The 23768-nt window shown below is 34.9% G+C and overlaps 2 protein-coding genes across 3 annotated transcripts in view; one reads left to right on the top strand and one right to left on the bottom strand.

Moving 5' to 3' along the window:
• The window catches only part of LOC123683246 (protein pinocchio), a 91154-nt gene extending 90165 nt beyond the window's left edge, over positions 1-989 (bottom strand). The window contains exons 1-2 of the mRNA XM_045622167.1: positions 784-989; positions 445-565 (exon numbers count right to left, since the gene is read on the bottom strand). Coding sequence (XP_045478123.1) covers positions 445-565; positions 784-945 — 283 coding nt within the window. The 5' untranslated portion in view covers positions 946-989. The remainder of the gene's footprint in view (positions 1-444; positions 566-783) is intronic.
• Positions 990-6714: 5725 nt separating this feature from the next.
• The window catches only part of LOC123682652 (sodium/hydrogen exchanger 10-like), a 39542-nt gene continuing 22488 nt past the window's right edge, over positions 6715-23768 (top strand). For both annotated transcript variants that reach the window (XM_045621399.1, XM_045621400.1), the window contains exons 1-7: positions 6715-6883; positions 7694-7925; positions 9136-9429; positions 11488-11854; positions 13225-13430; positions 22021-22171; positions 22227-22406. In XM_045621399.1, coding sequence (XP_045477355.1) covers positions 6740-6883; positions 7694-7925; positions 9136-9429; positions 11488-11854; positions 13225-13430; positions 22021-22171; positions 22227-22406 — 1574 coding nt within the window. In that variant the 5' untranslated portion in view covers positions 6715-6739. The remainder of the gene's footprint in view (positions 6884-7693; positions 7926-9135; positions 9430-11487; positions 11855-13224; positions 13431-22020; positions 22172-22226; positions 22407-23768) is intronic.

Below are 23768 nucleotides of genomic sequence, written 5' to 3' on the forward strand. Positions count from 1 at the left end.
TAACTTCACATGTAAGTCTATTTCTTCTATGAGACTATGAAAACCTTAAAAGCAAATATTCTATTATTATATCCTGCCAAATCCAAAATCTCTTAATTTTATAATCTATTTGAGCCTCTCAAATAGGCTTTTCATAAATAATTTCTGAATATATGGTAATGTTGAACATGGAATATGAAAATTTTCAAGGACATAACTTCTTTAGTTTTTGCCTCAAACATTCAAGAAGCAACGCAATGCAATTTGATGATACTAGGTTTCTACAAATATTCAATTCCAACTCCTTAGTGAATTATTGAGTTCTTAAGTAATTTCAAGAGTAAACTCGAAATCTCTTCATGTCTTTTGGAAATAAGTTTTTCCGATAGAAATTACAATGGACCTTCCAAAATATATCATCCTGAATCAATTATGGGAATCCTAAGAAGAGTATTCTATACTCACTTTGAAAGATGTTGACATGCGGAATAGTATGGTCAAAATCGGGATCATCATAATCAAAGAGAATATCCTCTTCATACTCAGTAAAAGCATTTAATTTTGTGTTACTTTCAATACGCAACATCTAGAACAGAGAAAATGATTTAAAAATTCCAATCTCTATTGAACCAGTTGGTAATGGATAGTTCGGTGCATAAATATTGAAATTTTCAGAATTGAACTGAAAAAATTACCGCTAAATTTTTTTGAGATTCCATTATCCTTTTACATGAATACTTAGAAAATGACACAAATATAAAACTATTCCATGTGAATAATTCAAAATGTTAAAATCATAATTACCTTGCAATCATAAAATTTTTTTATGTGCACTGAGAAAAAATGATTAAGCAATGCAAAAATTTTATAAGTCAAATCTTGGTGCCAACAGTAATTTAATTTGAGAATTGTATCAGCAAATTCAATACTGCAATTTAGTATTTTTGAATTCCAAGAAAGTAGCATTCACCCAGCTGCCTCCATTCTTCTCAAACAAGAATTTGAAAAGAAGTTAAGGAGTAGACCAGATGACATTGACAGTATACTGCGCCTAAATGTATATTTGAACTACTCCGTACGCAACAAACTGACGTCCAGGTCAAGCAACTTTTATTTTGCATCAACCGTTCCAGCCATTTCAGCTTTGTGCAGTTGGTAGCATTTTTGAACTTGATTTGCTACAAAATCTGGTAATTCTGTTAAATTGATCGAAAGACCATTTGAAGTATTTGGTTTGATTATTATATTCATTTTCTAGAAACAACTTTTTGGAGCTAAAATTAATTTATCAAACAAACACCTTCGATGAATTAGATGTAAAAATCTAGCTTCATTCTTACCTACCTTGAATGATTTCATAGATAGAAGTGAACTAGATAAGTTTATGAAAATAATATACCTACCTCACAAACAGAAATGAATAAATAACACTTCCACTGTCATGTTTCTTTGTGAATCATATAGAAATAGAATAATTTTGTGTGTGGCCATCTTCAAGTTTTGAAAACATCAGCTTTAACACGCCTCTTCAGATGGGATCTTATAATAGATCTTTTGAAAATCATTGATTATGTAGATTTTACCTAGAAAGAGATGAATCGGCTGCTACTTCTACAAAGTAGTGAGATAGATATTTTTATGGAGGACTAAGAGCTTTCAATATTTGATTTTCCATCAATAATTCTCACTAGAAAAAGATGTCTGCTATTAAGCATTTGTTCACCCACCATCAATGATCTATTATTTGGAGTAGCTTCCAAATAATTGTACAAATGCATACGTTTATAAAACTTAAATATAGCGTTCCATTTTTTCTATTGAATTGATATCAATTTCAATTCCTAAATTGGAGGTACAAACGAAAACGATATATTTCTCGGATTATTCAAAAATATCCTATAGAAAGTAAATGCTTTGTTTTTGAAATACAGGGTGATATTTTTCTTGCAACAACGTCCACTTTTTTCCTCAAGAATATTTTTTGTGAACCAATGATAGTTTAAAAAAATCTAAAAAGAAACTTTGGTACTTTATTTTTGTTTTCTTGTAGTTTTGTTGTATCTGCTACCGATTTCTAGAAAAAAATTTCAAACAATTCTCCAGTAATTTTCAGGAAAATCCAAATTATAATAAGGATCCAGTTAGTAAGCTGTGATGAATAAATTAATGATAAATTTTGGTGCTTATTTAGCCATTCTGTAGTGAAGTTTGGATGAACTGGTATAATCATTACAAAATATGAATAGCCTGTATCTCGAAAACAAAGCGTTTGCTGGTCCATGTTTATAGAATTTTTTCCCTAAAATCAACCAATTAATCTCTCATTTTTCTTTGTACCTTCAGTTTAGGAAATATCTGTATCAATATAATTTTAATAACAAATTTGTTGACCTTAATTCTTTCTAAAACACAACTCTGCCCCATTTAAAATTCATGAAATCTTTAAAACTGTCCACATAAATCAGATCAATAAAAGACCTATACAGTATCACATCACTAACACTAATTTCGAGAAAAATAACTCAACAACCTTCATGTTTGATTGCAGTTTGCAGCGCCCTCAACGGTAGATGGGATCTCCTATTATCAGAAATAAAAAACACCTTTGGAGTAGTTTGAAGATGTTTTTTTTTTATATTTTCATGAGTTATTCATTACAAGAATCAGGAATAAATAGTTCGTTGAAGTTTGAAAAATCAATTAGTAAATACATAAGAATAATATTTCATTTAATAATCCTCTATGATGTTGATGCCTAATTCGGATCTAAGGTTAGGTTGCATATAATTTTTAAATAAAATACAAAATTTTTGACAAAAGACTAGTAGTCTGTGACTTCACTGTTTATTGTTGTTCTTGTGCAGTATCTTGTAAATAATAGTGTTCTTGTGTTTTTATTTGCTTTAGAATTTTACTAAGATGATCGAAAAAAAAGTAACATGTCCATTCAATTCTCAACATGTTATGTTAGAATCTGCTCTTCAAAGACATATAATTCGGTGTATGGTGAATTATCCTAATTATCTTGTATGTCCCTACAACGCTTTACATCGACTGAAGGATAAAACGCTGTTAACACAGCATATGTTGGAGTGTCCATCAAAAATTGTCATGAAGGCAATTTGTGAAAGCCATAAGTTTAATACACTGGTAGAAAATGCAGAAGTACCTTTCCATGTGGATAATGTCAGGCAGTTCAACCTAGCTGAAGAGAATTGGGATGAAGAATTGCAATGAATGCAATTGATTTCCTTGTATAGAATATTGTTATAAATATTCCATTATGTTTAAATATTTTGATTCTAAAAAGTAACTATTTAGTTGACTGTGAGTTTAAATTTTATTATTAATATAAGAAATACATTCTCATTAGGCGTTTGATTTATTTTTTGTTATTTTATTTTTAATCTCGAATTTCACAATATTATTTTTATTAATTGGGGACGTAACAATTGTTTAGAATTGGCAATATCTGTAGGAGAAAAATGAAATTCTGTTTTTATGTATGAAATGAAGGGGAAGATAAATGAAGGAAGGTATGCTGGATAATGGTTAATACTTTCAATGCAGCAAGTCCAGGTAGTGGGTACCTACTGTGATAATAAAAATATGTTGAAGTGAAAATTATAATTTCTAATTTCTTATCCTGAATGGAGACCTAATCAATACTTTTGTACTATTATAAGTATTTTGAATTTTCAGAGGAATTTAGAAAAACTTTTGAAATAGTAGAGAGGAGTGGCAAGACCTGTAAACAAATTCAAGAATACAATTTGTATGAATTTACTTCCAAAGATTTCCAAAAGAAAATAATTCGACTGAGTAAGGCATTCATTAATGATTTAGTGTTAAGAGCTAAATGAGAATACCAATTTGTTCACAATGCAATGTGCCATTTAATATGCAAATGAATATTATACATGATCAACATTATTCCTTAAGGTTGAAATTCAGTTTGTATGTGTAAAATAATTAATTGAATGTTTATGCCGATTTCTAGGAGATTCTATCAGATTTTTATTCATTTAAATTAAACAACAACAATGACATAATATGGTCATACACAAACGAGTTCTCGAATTTGATATGTATATAAATTTTAAGATAACTATATTTACTTTATTCATTCATATTCATATTATATATAATGTTGAGTATTAACCAAAGTGATTCAATTAGTTTATTCAGAAAAAGTAATTAAATATATAAAATTGAATTACACTAATCTATTGATGCAAAATAATTCGAATAAAAGTTTTGAATAGATTGTCAAAACTCAGATTATGTATTTGATAAAATGGAAAATATTAATAAAAGGAAATAAATAAGACACTTGACTATACATACAAAAAAAATGAAAACCTACATTCTTACAAGTTGGTACTACCAAAAATATATCGGGATCTGATCAATGAAACTCAAAATATCCAAATTAGCGCATCATATTCAAAATAGGTCGTTACCGAAATTATAGGTTTACTTACCTACTAATCGAAAAATTTAACATTCAAAATATTTTGCATCAGGAACTACCGAAAGTAGAGAATGATTTGTGATCATTTTGGGATGAAAAAATGGGTGAAGCACTGATGTGAAGATATGACCCTTTAAGCACTCCCTCATTCATGCGCTTAGGGTTCCCTAGGAGACCACATAAATTTATATGTGCTTTGAAAAGGCGCAAGTGTCTCTAGAATGAGAGAGCACTCAACAGCTCCTGATCACAAGTCCGTGTTTTCCTTTTTGATATTGAATTTTGATCGAATTTTCTATGGTTTTTAACCGCTATCAATGAGAAATTATGCATAAATCCTGGAATTGTTATTTCTGTGAAAACACGTTTTAATATTTTCCCAGCTGATTCTAGACCTAAAATAAGTGGAAAGTTTCAAACAAACATGGGTCCGCAAATGTGCCGTTTTGGAGATATGGGTTATTTTCGGTTTGAAATTATTAACTACTAGCGCAAGGTCTATATATTGTAGTGTGATCTACAGACCTTGCTATTAGCGCAACCAAATACGATAAATTACAGAAGCAAGTGGCGGATTAAGACAACTTGGGTTCCGAAGCACAAGATAAATCTGGAGCCCCCTGAAGAAGAACAAAGATTTTTCTGATCCTTCAGAATAGGTCGAATGCAAGGATAAAATGATTTCGTTACATGCATTGTAATCAAAATGAAATATATAGAAAATTTAAAAATGTAACATCACCAAGGATGAATTAAGCATCAGTATGAAATACCCATATAAATAAAATGATATAAAATATGAGAAGAATAACATATACATATATATTGTATATTAAATGAAGAAGTAGAAAAAATATATTCAAAAACTGAAACTATAATAAAGAAATAAAACGCATAAAAATATAACTCTAAAACAAAATTAACAATATCAAAAACCACTTTTTTCGGATGCTAAAAAATTAAGAAAAACTATCTATAGGTAATTCATAAAAGGAACATTTCTATATAGCGCTTTACATTTGGTAACTTTGACAAGACTAACGTTTAGTATGCTGCGGTCCAGCTATGGGAGTTGAACAGTAGGACAATCCACTGGACTAACACTCCTAGACTTGCTCAGGCAAAGAAATTCGTGAAGATTTCACCTACTTACACCAGAAAACTCCTGAAGCTGTCACGAGCGGAGCTTCGGGTGATGGTGGGACTGCTCAGACTGCTGACGGGGCACTGTCGGTACAAACATCATTTGTACCGTATGGGTAAGTCAGCAGACGAGATTTGCAGGCTCTGTGGATCGGAAGTAGAAACTTCTGAACACTTGATATGCAAGTGTCCAGAGCTGGCTGGCCTAAGAACCATTCACATGGGCAAGCCGGTCCTGGATACCAGAGAGGTAATGGCCAAGGCCCCTAGGGAGGTTGTCAATTTTATTAACGTCGTTGACGACCTCCCTGGATTTCTATGAATGAGTAGGGTAGTGAACGAAAGATCTGCATGGTCGCAGTTCCCGGAAGGCTTACCGAAGCAAAACGACCCCAGTTCAAATAATAATAATAACGTCCTATAGTATGAACAGCTTAGGTTTTTGGGGCTCCCCTGCTTGGACTTTCAGTATCATTAGCTTTTTTTTTTTTGAGGAACCAATTTCCTTCAATAAAGGTGGCGTACTTCAGGACCACTTTCCGTTGGCACGGCTTAACATGAAAACCATACCACTCATTCCAATATTAGAATAAGGCATTTCAAATTCAGGAATAATAATTTTTTCTTAACAACAAAGTGGAAGAAAGTAAATAACTCAAAACGGATGAAGAATACTCAATAAAAGTAAGTACCTAAATGTCATAAGAAAACCCAATGTTTGATGCCAGTTGTGATTTTTTTTGATGAACCGACTGAAAACCATTTCAATATTGTATAAATCTGAAAGATGAAATTAAATCGAATATCGTATTTGGTTGCGCTAGTAGTTAATTTGAAAAGCGAAAAATCGCTCAAATCTCCAAAACGGATCCTTTGCGGAACCCATGTTTATATGAAATTTTTACTTCTTTGAGGACTATAATCAGCTTCCAAAATATTCAAACTTTGTTTTTTAACAGTTGGTATACACGCACAAAATTTCAAATCAGTGTTGTCATTAAAATATTCTTTTTCTGTATTCTGCTTGCATTCTCTATGCTATATGGTCCTTATATTTCCATAGATATATATTAATTAAAGATATCTATGTATCTAACTGATGTCAAAAATTATTTCAAACAGCTATTGCCTTTAGGTATTAGAATGTATAATGCCGAAAAGAGTTTTAAGTATTTTGAACGAATTGATTATCAACAAGAAGAGGAAGAAGTAGAATATTCAATCGTATCAGTTATTTTTTTCTTTGGGATGACCGTAATTTTCAGTCTGATAAAATACGCACTTGGGGTAAGTACTTCCAGATATTTGCCTTTTCAATCGAAATACCTTCACTCAGTTGCAAGAATAAGTAGGTAGTCTATTAAACAAGTATTAGTTAATGACGGATCAAATTTAACGCCTCCATTATTTTAACGGCTTTTTAATTTTTTTCATCATTTTTGCTCCATTAATTTGTTAATGGCTTGCTAATATAATCATCAAATTAAGGATGAAACTTCTATTGTGAAATGGCTTACCTATATTGGATATCCAAACCATAGATTTAGGAAAACATTTTGTATTATGTCTATGTGAGAATTTTCGCTTTGGACAGTGTTGATATCGTGATTCGTTATTGCGATTTCATATTGTTTATAGTAGAGCTCTGAAATTATTGTAATTACACGGCGAAAAATACCAGTTTATTAATAAACTTTTGGTGCTTGTTGGTTGTTGTTTTATCGTTTATACGGCCAGAAGGGCAAAAGACATAATCAAATTTGAGGACAGATTCCTCATTATTGAGTCGAACCTCATCGTTTTAGATCATCCCCTGAAGATTCTGGCTTGAGTGGACTTCCCCCTAAAAACCACCTTTTTTTTCGAAATTTTTGACTATTTAAACTTAAAAAAAATCACCCGGTTTATTGTGAGTTATGACGAGATGATACCGAGGTTTATTTGAAAGTATTGTTAGGCAATAAATTCACTGGCCCCAAAGAAATTTCTAGAAACTGGGACAACCCTTGTATAATCGAAATATTCTGGCTTCCTCCAAGTGACTTTGGATGGACTATACCTACCTATTTCACAATTGAACAAACATCAAATTTTCAGAAATTCAAGTATTCACCCCCCAATGAACCGATTTTTGCAATAATAGGAATAGCAATAGGACGAGTTTGTCGATATTTAACAGTGCAGACTTGCATTCAAGTAACATGCAAAAAACTATCAGAATGGATTATAGTAGTTGTCCCTGTCATGTACTACAAAGTTTGCTATTCTACAGAATTCAGTAGAAGGAACTCCAAGATTTTGATACAGGCTTTATTCTTCGGAATATTGGGTAGGTACACTTTGAAATTTCCACTTATGCATCGTCGAAGAAAAAAATTTAGTATCAAAATTTAAGATTTTTTTTATGAACGAGTTTCCGCAAACAGTTGGTTACTAATCTACAGAGCCTAAAATGTTCCAAAATTTTCAAAGTTGATTTTTTTTGTAAACATGAGACTTGAAGTAATTAATTCAATTGACGCGATTCTCTATTTATGGTTGAGCGTTTTTTTTTTCGACACAGTATCATTAGACTCCAGGCTCCACTAGAGCTGCATTCTCAAATTGTTCGGAAATACACAGCCTGGTCAAGCACAATCCAAAAAGTGTAAATGATCAACATATACTTTTTGTATGGGAGACCCTGTTTTTTTATTGAATTTTTTGATTGCATGTTGTGTTGCGTCAAGTGAATTTCACGCAAACTTAACGGGCAGTTGAATATTCAGAGAGACGCATTTAGGTCGGAAAACCAACCCCTGCAGGTACAGCGAGTGCTGAAAATAGAACAGGAACATCCTTGGTGCCACATTGTCGCTACATATGGTCATCCTGAAGTCACATCGAAGGGCGAGGAACGAAGACGTGGACCAATCAGGGACCTGGATTGCGCTTTGGTATGCAGAATCCAAGGCGACGATTAACATCCCCAGGAAATTGAGGTACCATAGACCAGTACGCTCGTAGCTGTAACCTTGTAAACACATAACTTGTACAGCCAAATTCAATATATTAGTTAAGAAATCCGGTGTTTCATTATCCCAATTTAATAGAATTACAGTTGATCGATTCAACCAGAAACACATGGAATAAACTAATTTCGTTTTGAACTGAGTGGTGTTGTTCCCTCTTAATCACATTTGCTACCTAATAAAAATAGAATACAGGATGTGCCTTTTGAAATAAGCCAGATATTAACGTTCAAATAAGTCATCAATGAATTGTCTCATTTTGAACACCCAGTGGAGAGTGAAAATTCAATAAAAAGCATGGTGTTTATGTGATGAAACATGTTTGGTCATTTACACTTTTTTGCTACACCCTGTGTATTTTCCAACAATTTGAGAATGCAGCTCTAATGTAGTCTAATGATACTGTGTCGCCAAAAATATCGAAAATTCCAGATAACCGTGTATAGTTTCATTTCTACTTAAGGGAATAGTTTAGGGTTTCGGTTTTGGTATTATCATTTACACATATTATTTTTAATTTATTTCAAGGTTCTCTGATATCTTCCGTAATCATTGGAATCAATTTGAAAATCATAGACGTGGAAAAGTTAACGTTAGAAACGGCCTTAATGCTGGGACTCTTCTGCGTTCCCGTCTATCCAACGGGATCCAAAGAGTTGAGGAGCTTCGGCTCCAACTTGTCCCACGTGGGCAGCCTTCTAGATGGGGAAGCTTTGGTCGGTACTGTTACCGTATTCTTCTTTTTGGAAATAGTGATGAAACCGCTGGTGGAACACTCTTCTCCTGCATACTTCCTGCGTTACACGTTGCACTTGGTTGTCGGTAAGATACAAATTATTAATCATGTTCATTTGGTTGGTGTATTTTGTGAGATCCGCTGATACTAAGGAATCCAATCCCGCACCAAAATATCAATCCTCCAAATCCGCGGGATTAGAATTGTCAATCCCGCGGATCCACAAGAATGCGGGATTGTTAACAACATCTATATTCTTTGTACTGCACCTATTAAACATGCCCATAAGAAGGTATTATGCGACTAAAAACATACTATAGTATAAAAGTGTTTATGGACTTGTTGTTGGAGTGTGTATCAAGAAAAGCATAAGATTTGATTTGAAAACCGTAATGGGTGTCCTTAGGATACATTTATTACAAAGGGTTACCCATCTTGTGGTCTGAAAGTGAACGTAAACAAAACACACTTTCATTTAAAATATTCATAAAATTTTTATTTCAATTTGATGCTTCTGCCTTGCCATTATGTGTGAAATACACCATTAAATAGTCTCCGCGTGATCTCTTACCAAACTCGATCCTTGTGAGGTAATTTTCTATGACTCGCCGACACATTTCGAACAACATCTCACCAATAAATTGTCGGATATTGGTTTTCAGATATCCAATAGTCTTATCGTCATGAACACGATCCAACGTCTAACCCCACAAAACAAAACCCATGAGGATTGAGATGCATATCCAGATGCAAAATACGCCATAGCATGCCGTAAGATAGGCCCGAATGTTATGCGGATCGAGAAATGGATAAATTTAGATCTTCTTCAAAATTCCCACTTACAGCTAACAGCAGCAACATTTTCTGTCGAGCGAGCATTTTTATAATGTATGGGCCTTAAGACATCAGTAAAGATCTCTTCGAATTTTTCACTCTCTTACCAATTGTACGCCCAGATAGACAATTATGTCGACCATAATCTGACTGTAATGCACGAAACGTACTTATTACAGAATCATTATTTTTGTAGTGAGTTTTCAGAATTTTCACACGTCGAGCAGTAAATAAATGACCCGTATTGTTAAATGGCAAACCTCTAGAGATGAGCGATATTTCACGAACTGTGATTTAATCACTGATATAAGAATGTCACAGGTAGTCACTGTTCCGAAAAACGAATACAGAGCGTGACGGGATCACAGTTTGAACATTTCACAGATCTTTTCAGGGCATATCATCGTCCGTTGCAATCGTAAATTATGAAGGCAGCCTGATGTTTTTATTGCTTCGGAACCTTTTTCGACTAACATAATTGCATATTTTTATGACAATCCCAGCATCGTAGGCAACTTCGCCTGCTTTAGGAAGTATTTTTATAGGACTAGTTAAACAATAAATACTTGCTACAAACAAATAATAACTACTGAATTACTGCATAATTGGTGGTGGCAATAAAATTCTAATTTTATGCATATCTTCGATAAACAACCCCAAAGAATTTCTTTCTATTTTGAAGTTGCCGACCGAAGCAATAAATGGAACTGTATTATTAAAAATAAAACGAAAACACGTCAGACATAATAATAATAGGCGAAAGACCAGCAATCTTTGCGCTTTTTTCACAGAAGTTGATGTAAATTATGCTACTTGTAATTTATGCAAGTTGAAATTGTCTTTCAAAATTACCTCTTCAAATTTGGGGAAACATTTAAAAAATCGACATCCTTCTATTACGTTCGAAACTAAAGCTGAAACAAGGAAAAGAGTTGAAAATGTAAGATAAATGGATGTTTTCATAATAATTTTTCATTAATTTTGCTTTGAATGATAAGAGCGACCAATTCGAGTTGCAAAGATAAACGAACTAAGGTTTGGGTGATTCATACAAATATTAATAACAAGCAACCTAAACAGTGATCACGTCACGCTTTAATTTCACCGATATCATAAAATAACGTTCACGTTTCACAACGTGATCTAGAATTCACGGTATCGCTCATCTCTTCTAACCTCCAACTAAACATATGTCACTTCGGATGACAGTTCTGTTTGACATATGTCATTGAAACAGGCCTGTGAAATCCAGTTCACGACATGGATAAACCAATTTTTTGTTCATTTGATAGAAGTCGATTCCATTTCAGGTTCGGTGGTAGGTTGGATATCTGGAATGACCATCTGTCGCCTGATGGTTAAATTTTCTGATCTACCGACCACCATCTTGATAATCTGTTTTGTGCCTTTGATTGTGGGAGTCTTCGTCCATGTCTCCGGTTATAACGAAGACCTAACGATAATTGTTCAAGTTCTGATGATCAGCAAGAACCGCACATATCTCAGAAAGGACACTCGTCACTTTTATGGGCAATTCATCAACTTGATGTACAATCTCATCAATGATATGACCTTGGTTTACGTTGGAATACTTATAGGGGAACAGTTCACTATAGTTCAACTCTTTAGCAGTATCCCCTACATCGTTTGCATGTATATAGTTGTTATAAGTGGTAGGTAAGTAAGTTGACATAACACCTTATGTTAACACCAAGGCCTAACGAGAAAAAACACATTCTATTTTAACAATTCGGCTTTTTTGGTCAACATACTCAACTTCATGTATGATACTACCTTCGGTAGACTACAATAGTTCAGCTTCAATTATCTTTCCTCAAAAAGAAAAGTGGCACTTCAACTTCAATCAAAGTAACATTCGAATTATGTACTTTTTCGAGGAATCAATAAGAAGCAAACTCTTTGAAAACGATTCTTTCTATATGGAAAGCAATCTGCATATATTTCAATCTGTCATTTCCAAACCCTTAGTGTCTTTGAGTATGTTTTTTCTTATTGTGCTCATGTAAAGGGTGTTTTTTTTAGAGCTATAGAACTTTGAATTGCAATAAAACAACGATGGATTATTCGATTGACATGAATTTCATTTATCCTCAAGATAATCTTGTGGCATTACATTTCAAATATGATTTCTGGCATATGACCGCCACGGCTGGCTCGGATGTAGTCCAATCTGCACGTCCAATTTTTGATGACTTTTTCCAACGTTTGTGGCTGTATATCGGCAATAACACGGCGAATGTTGTCTTCCAAATGGTCAAGGGTTTGTGGCTTATCCGCATAGACCAATGACTTTACATAGCCCCACAGAAATTAGTCTAGCAGTGTTAAATTACAAGATCACCAAACGTGTTTTCCAATAAATCGATTGTGGCATGAGCTGTGTGATATTTTGCGCCGTCTTGTTGGAACCACAGCTCCTGGACATCATGGTTGTTCAATTCAGGAATGAAAAAGTTAGTAATCATGGCTCTATACCGATCACCATTGACTGTAACGTTCTAGCCATCATCGTTTTTGAAGAAGTACGGACCAATGATTCCAACAGCCCATAAAGCGCACCAAACAGTCAGTTTTTCTGGATGTAACGGTGTTTCGACATTCACTTGAGGATTAGCTCCACTCCAAATGCGGCAGTTTTGTTTGTTGACGTAGCCATTCAACCAGAAGTGCGCTTCATCGCTAAACAAAATAAAATGGACGTAGTGTGCGATACGTATTCCGCACAGAACTATTATTTTCGAAATAAAATTGCACTATTTGCAAGCGTTGTTCAGGCGTGAGTCTATTCATGATGAATTGCCAAACCAAACTGAGAATAAATCACTCGACAGCTGTTAAATCGGTCGCCATCTTGAACAGTAATGCAAACTTAAAGTTATATACCTCAAAAAAAACACCTGTTATTATTAATACACCTTACAATGGTTATCATTTATAAAATGAATGAAGTAATGGAACTCCAGCCATTTTCATTACTCAAATTGCTGATCTTGTAGCGCATCTCATGAAATTTCTTTTGTTTTTAGATTTTTTTCATTTGCCGTTCTATCTTGGATTTTGAATAAGTGTAAATGGGGTTTGAGTCTACCCCAGTTAATATTGGTCATCTGGTGCGGTGTGCCTAGCATGTTGAATGTTCTTATACTGATCAGTATCCACCGGAGTTATGGTTTTCCAATAGACGAATTTGGTATGGTAATGACAAGGAATTTGGGCGAATTGGTCATTTTAGGTTAGACTATTCAACAAATATTAGTTTATGAAATTACATCAATGTACCTATATTTGGTTGGAGACTCTACTCGACTCTGAATGAATGCATAATAGAATATACATAAATGGTCGGTTACTTGAGAGTTAATCCACGCAAATGTTAACTAATTAGTCAGGGTCATTACTAGGGGTACATATTAATATTATTATTTCACTGCATCGGGATCGTTGCAGATTTGTTTGCACCAACAGTGTCCTGTCAGCAGTCCCACCATTACTCGACGCTAAGCTCGTGGTAGCTTCGAGATCCTCGGTGAGAACACCACAAATTTATTTGCTAGAGCAAGACCCGGAGTGTTCTTCCGAAGGGTTTTTCTATTGTCCTACTCCCATTGTTGGACTGCTCCTTATATTGGTCTTTTCCGAGCCCACAGAAAGCTTAGGACTGACAGGTGACATCCTTGATGTCCTTTTTTTTTCGTTTCCTTCAATACCACAATGTACCCCCATAGTCGAGTTACTCTAGTTGCTTTAAGGTTCTCCCATGTCAGTAGAGACCCATGGCTATATGATTCCAGGTATCTCAAATAGCTTGGCTGTCCGTAGTGATGTTAATACGCGTCTCTTTGAGTTTTTTTTTTAGACACTTTTGAGCGCAAGGGGTAGGTAACAGTAAAGTAGAAGAGACTACATTTGGTGTCACAAATCTGAAAAGATTCAATTTGACAGATCTATAATTGTAAATTGTAGATTAAAGGGGGAGTCAATGTTCCACGATCTTATGGTTGTAGTCTATAGCTTGCCTTCCAGTTCTAGAGTTCTAATGAACTCCATTATCTGGTATGGCTTGTCCAAAGCTAGTGACGTCGAGGCATTCCGTCACCACTTGATCCACATTTTCTCCCTCCTCCCAACAGTCCGGGAGCCAGGTGCAAATTTGGTTGATTATTTCCTCTCGAGAGATACTTGGTGAGATGCATCAGATAATAGTAATAAAAAGCCTCGTGAACGTCAGCTACGACTCGGCTGGGGGGAGAGCAGCGGCAGGCACCCAAACATGAAGAAAAAAAAATACATTCAGTCATTTCTTCCCAACTGAAAATTTGTCAAATTGTAGCTAACCTAATATCTAGACGAAACAATACAATCAGCTGGCTATAGCATAGTGTATTATACGTCAGCTGGTGCCTCAAACATGAAAAAAAAAATTATATTTTCAATGACAGCTCTGACAGCGACTCTGATACTGAACCAGTGAGTGAAAGTAAATAAATATTATTGTGCAACATGTGGAGAAAGTCCTATTCTCGCGAGTGTGGAAGTTTGTGGCACTCTCTGATTCATTATCGGAGTCGCTGTCAGAGCTGTCATTGAAAATATAATTTTTTTTTCATGTTTGATGCACCAGCTGACGTATAATGCAGTATGCTATAGCCAGCTGATTGTATTTTTTCTTCTAGATATTTATTGGGTTATCTACAATTTGACAAATTTTCAGTTGGGAGGAAATGACTGAATGTATTTTTTTTTCTTCATGTTTGGGGGGCTGCCGCCGCTCTCCCCCCCAGCAGAGTCGTAGCTGACGTTCACGTGGCTTTTCATCACTATTATCTGATGCATTCTACTAATTACCGTTGGAGAGAAACTTGGTCATGTATATCTCCCGGACTACAACAGAATCTGAATTGTCATTTTCTGCTAGACCCATTCTCGTGGGGTGTTTCCTAAGGCGGCAATGTCCTGTAAGGAATCCTGTAACGAGCTATAGTATATTGCTGCTAAGATGCAGACACTTCTTAGATCTCGCAGAATCGAATGTTCGAAGACATTTTTGGAATGATCCAACCCAGGAAGATGCTGCCCGAGTGGTTCTTTTCGACCCTCCAATACCATCTTAGAATCAATGACATGTGAGATCAATGCTTTGGTTGTAGATTGATTGTCAGAAGTATCTCAGCCTAAAAGACACTTGGGCAGCGGCCTAACGATTATGAGCATTTGGTTACCGCCTCGAATACTTCAGCGCCAGTCCGTCGTGGTTTTACCATTTGGTGGTATTCTTTTTGAGAGCTGGGATATTGGACTCCCTTTTCCAATTTTCTTTTTTACTTAGCAGCGTAGTGAAGGTTTTCTCGATGCTATACGTCGGCTGAGAGTGTAAATCTGCTAAGTCCATTTTGAACAATTTCACAGGAGACCAAAAAAACCGTACAGTACAGTGTTATAACAATAATAATAAGAGAGTTTATTCATGAAAATACATTCAATAAACTCTATTGAATGTATTTTCATGAATAAACTCTCTTATTATTATTATTATAACACTGTACTGTACGGTTTTTTGTTCTCCTGTGAAATTGTTCAAAATGGACTTAGCAGATTTACACTCTTAGCCGACGTATAGTTTTCTTAATCGTCACATAGCAGGTACCGGCAAATCATAAACAATAGTTAAGTTTGATGTTATCTATAATCCGGACTTGACTGATTCCATAGACAAGTGGGTGGAATAATCGCTATAATATTTGCATAAGAGCCCGTTCACATGACGAGCGGCCTACGCGCGGTTTGAAACCGCGCGTTTACAGGTACATGAATTTTCTTCGAAGCGTACACATGCCTCCGCGCGTTTTTATGGACCGCGCGTAGAGCGCTGTTCTAGAGCTTGCCCGTAGTAACCGCGCGTTGGCTCGCGGTTTGAGATCATAGGTTTCTAATGTAACCGTTCAGATGACCGCGCTTGCACGAGCTGATAGATGCCAGAGACGTATTTACGTATTTTCCTTCGATCCGTTCGGTCATTCCATTTCAAAATGGAACCGGACGCTCCTAAATTATTCATAGATGAAATTGAGAATTTTCCTGTAATATGCAAGTAATGTATATTCAGATAAAAACTCAAGGAGACGGGCTTGGGAAGAACTCGTCATCATATCCTGTGAAGGAGATGCTAATGAAGAAAAAATATTTATTATGTGACCACATAAAAATGATAATAGCTCTTTATTTAGAAATCATGAGATACACGTAGAACAAATACAAATTAAGAGAAATAGTATCAAAATAACATTCACCTACCACTTAACAGCAGAAATCTACTATACTAAGTATATGGTTCTAATTATAATTATTCAACAATAAATTAAATATTATATTCTTACATGGTTTATAATTATTTATTTCTTTGATTTCATTAGGCAGTCTATTGAAAAACTTTAAACAACTGTATTCTAGCTGCTGTTTGTGTTGAATTTAATTTACATTTTTTTTTCCTGTCGAGCCACGTGTCCTGCCCACTGCCACTTCAATTCTGCAACACGCGCTATAATATCTACGACTCTAGTTCTTTGTCGGATTTCTTCATTCCCTTTTCTGTCTCTAAGACAGACATTGAGCATAGTTCTTTCCATCGCTCTCTGCATCACCCTCAGCTGGTTTGCGGTCTTCTTAGTTATTGCCATAGTTTCCAGGCCATATGTCGCTACCAGTAATATGCAGGCATCGGAAACTTTCCTTTTAAGGTTTATTGGGATGTCGTTATTCCTGAATATATATTTCATCTTTCCAAAAGCCATCCTAGTTAGCCTGATTCTTCTTTTTATCTCTGCTGTTTGATTTTCTTTGCCGATTCTTATTGAGTGTCTTAAATATATATATTCTTCTACATTTTCAAGTTGTGTGCCGTCAATGTTTATGTGTTCTGTGGTGTTGTTGATAAGTTTGGTCTTCGAAACATTAATTTTCAAACCGACTTTTTTCAGAGCATCAATAAGTTGTTTTAACATCTCGCTCAATTCCTGCATGTTGCTACTTATTAGGACGATGTCATCGGCAAAACGAAGATGATTTAAGTAGGATCAGTTTTAATTGATGAATAATAGAAACTATTCGATCTATAATTACCTATCAAAACTTAAAAACGTTTAATTCTCACCTAAATCTGATACTGAATCCAGATTCAAACCAAAATGTAGAATTCAAATTGAATACGGGCCGTTACGGCAACGCGCGTTCACCGCTTGGCAACCACGTTCCATGTGAACGGTATCCAATTATCCACCGCTCATTCAAACGCGCGTAGACCGCTTGTCATGTGAACGTGCTCTTATGCAGAGATTACTTCTTTTGAAAAGCAAATTGAGGCTCAGCTTATATCTTAAATTTAAGTGAATTCAAGTTAGTTACTGCTCAAAGTATGATGACGTTATGTTTTGATTGATTTGCACAGAATTTAACAACTGATTAGTCAACATTTAGGTTTATCTACTCTTATTGAGTTATATTTATGTAGGGTTTTTATATCGTTGTCTAGGGGTTTATATAAAAAAGGCCACCGGAACTTAACTATGTTTATTTACACAATGTACAATTCAACTTCAATTGAATGTACAGCCACTGAACTTTCGTCTACCTATATAGAACTATCGAAGTTATTTTATTCCGTCTAATTCTTAATCGTCTAATTGTCTCATTATTCGCGTTGATCCGTCTATATCTAACGTCGAATCCTAACTATGTCCGTCTACTATCTTACGTCGAATTCCACCCTCGTTCGTCTGTATCGTACTTCAGTCTCCGTTTTAAGTCTCAAGTACCTCTTCCCCTTACGTCTTCCTATATCGATAAATCTGCATAGGGCAACCTTTTAGGGTCGATCGTGTAGTTCTCCTTTCGTAAAGTCAGTAGCGTATCATTCAGTCGGGTGTTAAGAATTTGGATCCCACACTCGGCCATCCTACTGAGAATCCGACTCGGATTCATACTGTATCCAAGGCTTCATATATTCCGAACAAGTCGATGTCCGAATGGGTCCTTCGTGGTTTCCTATCTTAACTACGTCATATCTATCATTTCTCTTCGCTTTGATCACTTCGTATGGTCCTAAAAATTTCTTATGCACTTTTAATCCTACACCAAATTGGGTTCTTTTAATCGCAACTAGGTCACCTTCTTTGTAAACAACGGCTTTACTCCTTTTTGCGTTATAATTTTTCCGATTTTTATCTTCGACTTTCATTAAGTGCTGCTTATGAAATTCTCCTCTCAAATTTTCTCTGGCTTCGTCAAACTGTTTCTTCACTTCTTTTTCTATAAGTTCTGCTAACACAATATCTTCCTTTTTTCTCATCTTAATTCTTCGAGCTATTCTCACTCTCTCTAATAATTCATTTTCTTCAAGTGGTGGTTCTTGTTCCTTCTCCGGTTGCGACAATCTTCGAGTTTCCTGGTGTATCGGTTCTTCATCTTTGCGTACTTCAAAATTAGTAGACATCGTCTTTTTTGGCTTAACATCTCCAATAATTTTCTTCATTAACTTTCTGTGTTTTTCATCGTCTATGTGCTTCGAATGAATCTTGTCGTCTACTATGCTCTCATCCACTCTGATACTCATTAAGAATTTTTCTTCTATTCTATGTACAACTATTTCATCTTCACTAAGGTGTACTTCCGCTTGTTTCAATAAATTATTTCCAACAATAACTTGGAAATCCATAGTCTGTTTAGGTAATATATAAAACAACATATCAAATTCTTCACCGTCTATTTCAACCTTTTTCCTGATTGAACCTAATGTTTTGACTCGATTTGATCCTATCCCTTTGATTACAATCGTATCCTTTGAAATTGGATCTTCGCTAAAATACAATTCGTAAACGTCTTGTCTAATGGCGCTTATATCACTGCCGGTATCAAATAATGCTGATAATTTAATATGGTCAAAAGTCAATTTAATTGCATTTCGCGGTACTATATTCATAGTATTTACATTAGTTGAAGTATGAGTTTGTTGTGAAATTTTGTCAGGACAGTTCGATGATAAATGACCAAATTTCTTACAACTAAAACATTTCACGCCTTTATTTTTGTCTGGACAGTCTTTCGATTTATGACCGTGGCTTCCACAATTATAACATAGTTCTTGCTTATAACTTCTATTTTGATAACTAATTTCATTTCTATATTCCTTCTTAAATTCATGTTTTTTCTCGGGTCTCACATCGTCTCTTATCGTTTTGAAAGGTTTGATACCTCTTACTGGTTGTTTCTTGGAAATAGTTTCATAGAGTTTCACTTTTTCCTTGAATTCTTGAAAGTTTCTGGCACCATACAATATAATTTTATTTGATGATTCGTCTTGTATCCCATCAATAATGTATTGAATGATAACTTCATCTTCTATATTAGCTCGACTAGCTATTTCCCTCATGATCAATACATATTCTTGAACATTTTCATCATATTTCTTCTTTCTAAACATCAACATTTTATGAATTTGTGCACTGTTTACATTGACTTCAAACTCTTGAATCAATCTTCTCTTCAAAATACTCCAAGTTCTAATACCTTTTTGAGATTGTATAAATAGTTTCGCGAGACCTTTCAGAGATTTCTTTGCGAATATTAACTTTTGCAAGTCATTCCATCCGGTAACTTCTGCAATTTCTTCGAAATCTTCGATCCACTTTTCTATTGGATAATCTTCTTTTCCGTCAAATGGCCTAATACTATCTTCTACGTCTCGAAAAGTCAATGAAAAACTCTCTTTTTTCATAATTTTCCGTCTATTGAATTCGTCATGTCTTGAGGAATATTTTTCTACGTCACTGTTTTCATGCTCGTCGTCAGTGTTTTCCGTCTTGTCGTCATTTTCGTCATCTCTCTCCGATTCATCATTTTGTTCAAAGCCATATTCGAATTTTATTAAAAATGAGCATATACGATCGATAATTACGTCATCGGTTCCACTATAATCCAAGTCAAGCATATTGGAAACGGTTATCAGGTCTGGGAGTCTAAGTTGTTTATAAACGTCTTGTACTTTTGTCAAGTGATCGTCTGAGTTTTTGTCCCATCCAAAACCCGAAAATTTACGTAGCGCTCTACGGACCTTACGCGGTTCGCCTTCATCACCGTAACAAATAAAATGCAATGCTTTGACAGCAGATAATTTAGCATTGGATATTTGATTTTCAATAATTGTAATATCGCCTAAAGTTGACATTTTCAATAAAAGTACTCAGTTAATACTCAATGAAAAACTGAAAATTCAAATGAACGAAAACCGCTAAATTAAAACAAAACTCTAAAATCAATACTTATTCGATTATGCTATCTCAACTCAAAATTATCCAAAAATTCGTACTAATAGCGGACGTTAAATGGCTGTATATTCTCACAAAATAAATCAAATCAATAATCACAAATATCAACAATGTTCAAATGCAATTTCAAAATGTTAAAAAACAATTATAAAGTCTCTTCTTTGGTCGTCTTCTTCAACAAGCCTCGCAATATGGAAATTGGAAAGATAAACGTCCTACCTTGAAAGTCTGCATACAATTTTACCATTCATCCTCTGATTACTGCGGAAAATTGATCTCGTTTCGGTCCTTTCGTCTACTGGATCGAAACTCTCTCGTGTACACCTCTGGTAGTGGCTTCTTCCGTATTCCCAATTGTTGATTGACTCACTGGCAATTCTTCCTCGTCGCAAATTCTGGACACTTCTACGTCGATTTCGATGTCTTCTCCAAATGATCTTCAAAATATTTGGTTCTCTTCTTCTATCCCGGACAATGTAGGGGTTTTCTTCTTCTATCCCGTCGATGAAAAGGTTTTTTCACTTTTATCCCGGACAATGTAGATAGGGCTTCCTTCTTCTTCGATTCCGGACGATGTAGGGGTTTTTCACTTATATCCCGGACGAGCCCCCAAAATATAGGGTTTTTATATCGTTGTCTAGGGGTTTATATAAAAAAGGCCACCGGAACTTAACTATGTTTATTTACACAATGTACAATTCAACTTCAATTGAATGTACAGCCACTGAACTTTCGTCTACCTATATAGAACTATCGAAGTTATTTTATTCCGTCTAATTCTTAATCGTCTAATTGTCTCATTATTCGCGTTGATCCGTCTATATCTAACGTCGAATCCTAACTATGTCCGTCTACTATCTTACGTCGAATTCCACCCTCGTTCGTCTGTATCGTACTTCAGTCTCCGTTTTAAGTCTCAAGTACCTCTTCCCCTTACGTCTTCCTATATCGATAAATCTGCATAGGGCAACCTTTTAGGGTCGATCGTGTAGTTCTCCTTTCGTAAAGTCAGTAGCGTATCATTCAGTCGGGTGTTAAGAATTTGGATCCCACATTTATATATTCATTATTCAACTGTTTTTGAGCAATTAATAGAATTTATTAACAAACAGCGTGAGTTATAATAACGGAATATCGGTAAAGATGGCTCTGTGCTTCTATACTTCTATTCGGTTCGCCGAAAGGGAACATTCCATTATTGTTATTGAGGGGAGGAATGTCATTTTGATAATTTCGACGTTTATAGGTGACTTTTGCGATTTGTCGACAAAGTTCTTTCTCTATTTTTATATTTTGAAATTTATTGTTATACTCGTAGATAAAGTATAGTATTCAATTTACGATAATGGTCATAACTCACTTGATGAATTACAGCACTTCATCTGCGTGAGTTATGACATACATTACCGCTCGTTGAATAATAATAAACTATTATCAACCTCTGCTAAACAGTAATTGTCGAAGAAAAAGAATTATCAAGATTGCGTCTTATTTTATTTTTTGCAGGCTACATCATCAATACCTGGAGCACGCCACTAATATTATCTTGCCTGGGTTTTATTCATAAGTCTCTGGCAAAAGATGTTAATATGGATATATGTTTCCTTGGGATCATGAGAACCAGGCAGATCTCTATTATGGTATTGAAATTACAAAGGCGAGTTTTTTGCAATCTGTCAAACGTGATAAACTCACAAAATCTTCGATTCCAGATGGTATTGCGATGCCCATTGGGTGATTATTAAAAATAACACAGAACTTATACATCCTCATGGGATAATCAGGAATGACGTCGAACGAGACAAAGAAATTTTCCGGTTTGCAGTTTGCAACCATTGCGATTTAGAATTCTTCGTACCACCCACTTTCAAGGAATACCAAGAAATGACACGGTGAGAAATTAAAATGAAGTGATTCTTTGCTTGTCCTAATCCAAAAATTTCGTAAGGTCAGGTTCAGGTACAGGGAGTCCCAATTTCGTCAACTGAAAGCATCTTGAGAACTATAAGACCTAGAGAAAAAATCTACAAGGATCCTGATCTCTTTTCTCGAAATAATTAGTTGACAGAAAGAAGATCATATGTATACAGGGTGTGGCGTAATTAATGGATAATCCTGTACTGGAGAATAGGGGAGGTCATGGCCGACCAGAAAATGTAAAGTTATATTCAGTAAAAATATCATAGTTTTCGAAATATCGGACAATTTCATTTTTTTCTAAAAAGTGCAAACATGAGGATTATCCTACTTTTTTTTCTAAATTAAGCAAGATGGTAGGAATTTAGTAGTTTATCTCATAGTACAGCTATTTGAGAGTAAAATAAAAACAATGCCCAAAGAAATAACAAGATTTGTGAATAGGGGAGGTTATAGCCGACCAGAAAATGTAAAGTTATATTCAGTAAAAATATCATAGTTTTCGAGATATCGGACAATTTCATTTTTTTCTTAAAAGTGCACCTTTACTCACTAATTTCAATGCTGTAATCACAAATCTTGTTATTTCTTTGGGCATTGTTTTTTATTTTACTCTCAAATAGCTGTACTATGAGATAAACTACTAAATTCCTACCATCTTGCTTAATTTAGAAAAAAAGTAGGATAATCCTCATGTTTGCACTTTTTAGAAAAAAATGAAATTGTCCGATATCTCGAAAACTATGATATTTTTACTGAATATAACTTTACATTTTCTGGTCGGCTATGACCTCCCCTATTCACCAGTACAGGATTATCCATTAATTGCGCCACACCATGTATATATATCTCGATTTGTTCTTGAGTTACAGGTCGTTTCAAATATCTGTGGATTCATTAAAGTTATAATAACTGACAAAGAAACTGCAACACCCAGAAAGGAGCTATTTAAATTAATTTTTTTTTTTTTTTGGTAAAACCTTATTAGTATAGCAAGGAGTAAATGATTGAAATTTGGAGAAAAAAACGAAGGGTTTATAATTTTTTTTCAATACTGTTGCGTCAAGTGAATTTCACACAAACTTTACGGACAGTTGAATATTCAGAAAGACGCATTTGGGTCGAAAAACCAACCCCTGCAGGTACAGCAAGGGCTAAAAATAGAACTGGCACATCCTCGGCGTCAGGTTGGCGCTACATATGGTCATCGTGAAGTCACATCTTAGGGCAAGGAACAAAGGAACAAAGACGTGGACCAATCAGGGACCTGGATTGCGCTTTAGTATGCAAAATCCAAAGCGATACTTAACATCCCCAGGAAATTGGGAACCCAGTAC

This window comes from Harmonia axyridis, chromosome 6 (genome assembly GCF_914767665.1).
Source record: "Harmonia axyridis chromosome 6, icHarAxyr1.1, whole genome shotgun sequence".
NCBI classification, from domain to species: domain Eukaryota; kingdom Metazoa; phylum Arthropoda; class Insecta; order Coleoptera; family Coccinellidae; genus Harmonia; species Harmonia axyridis.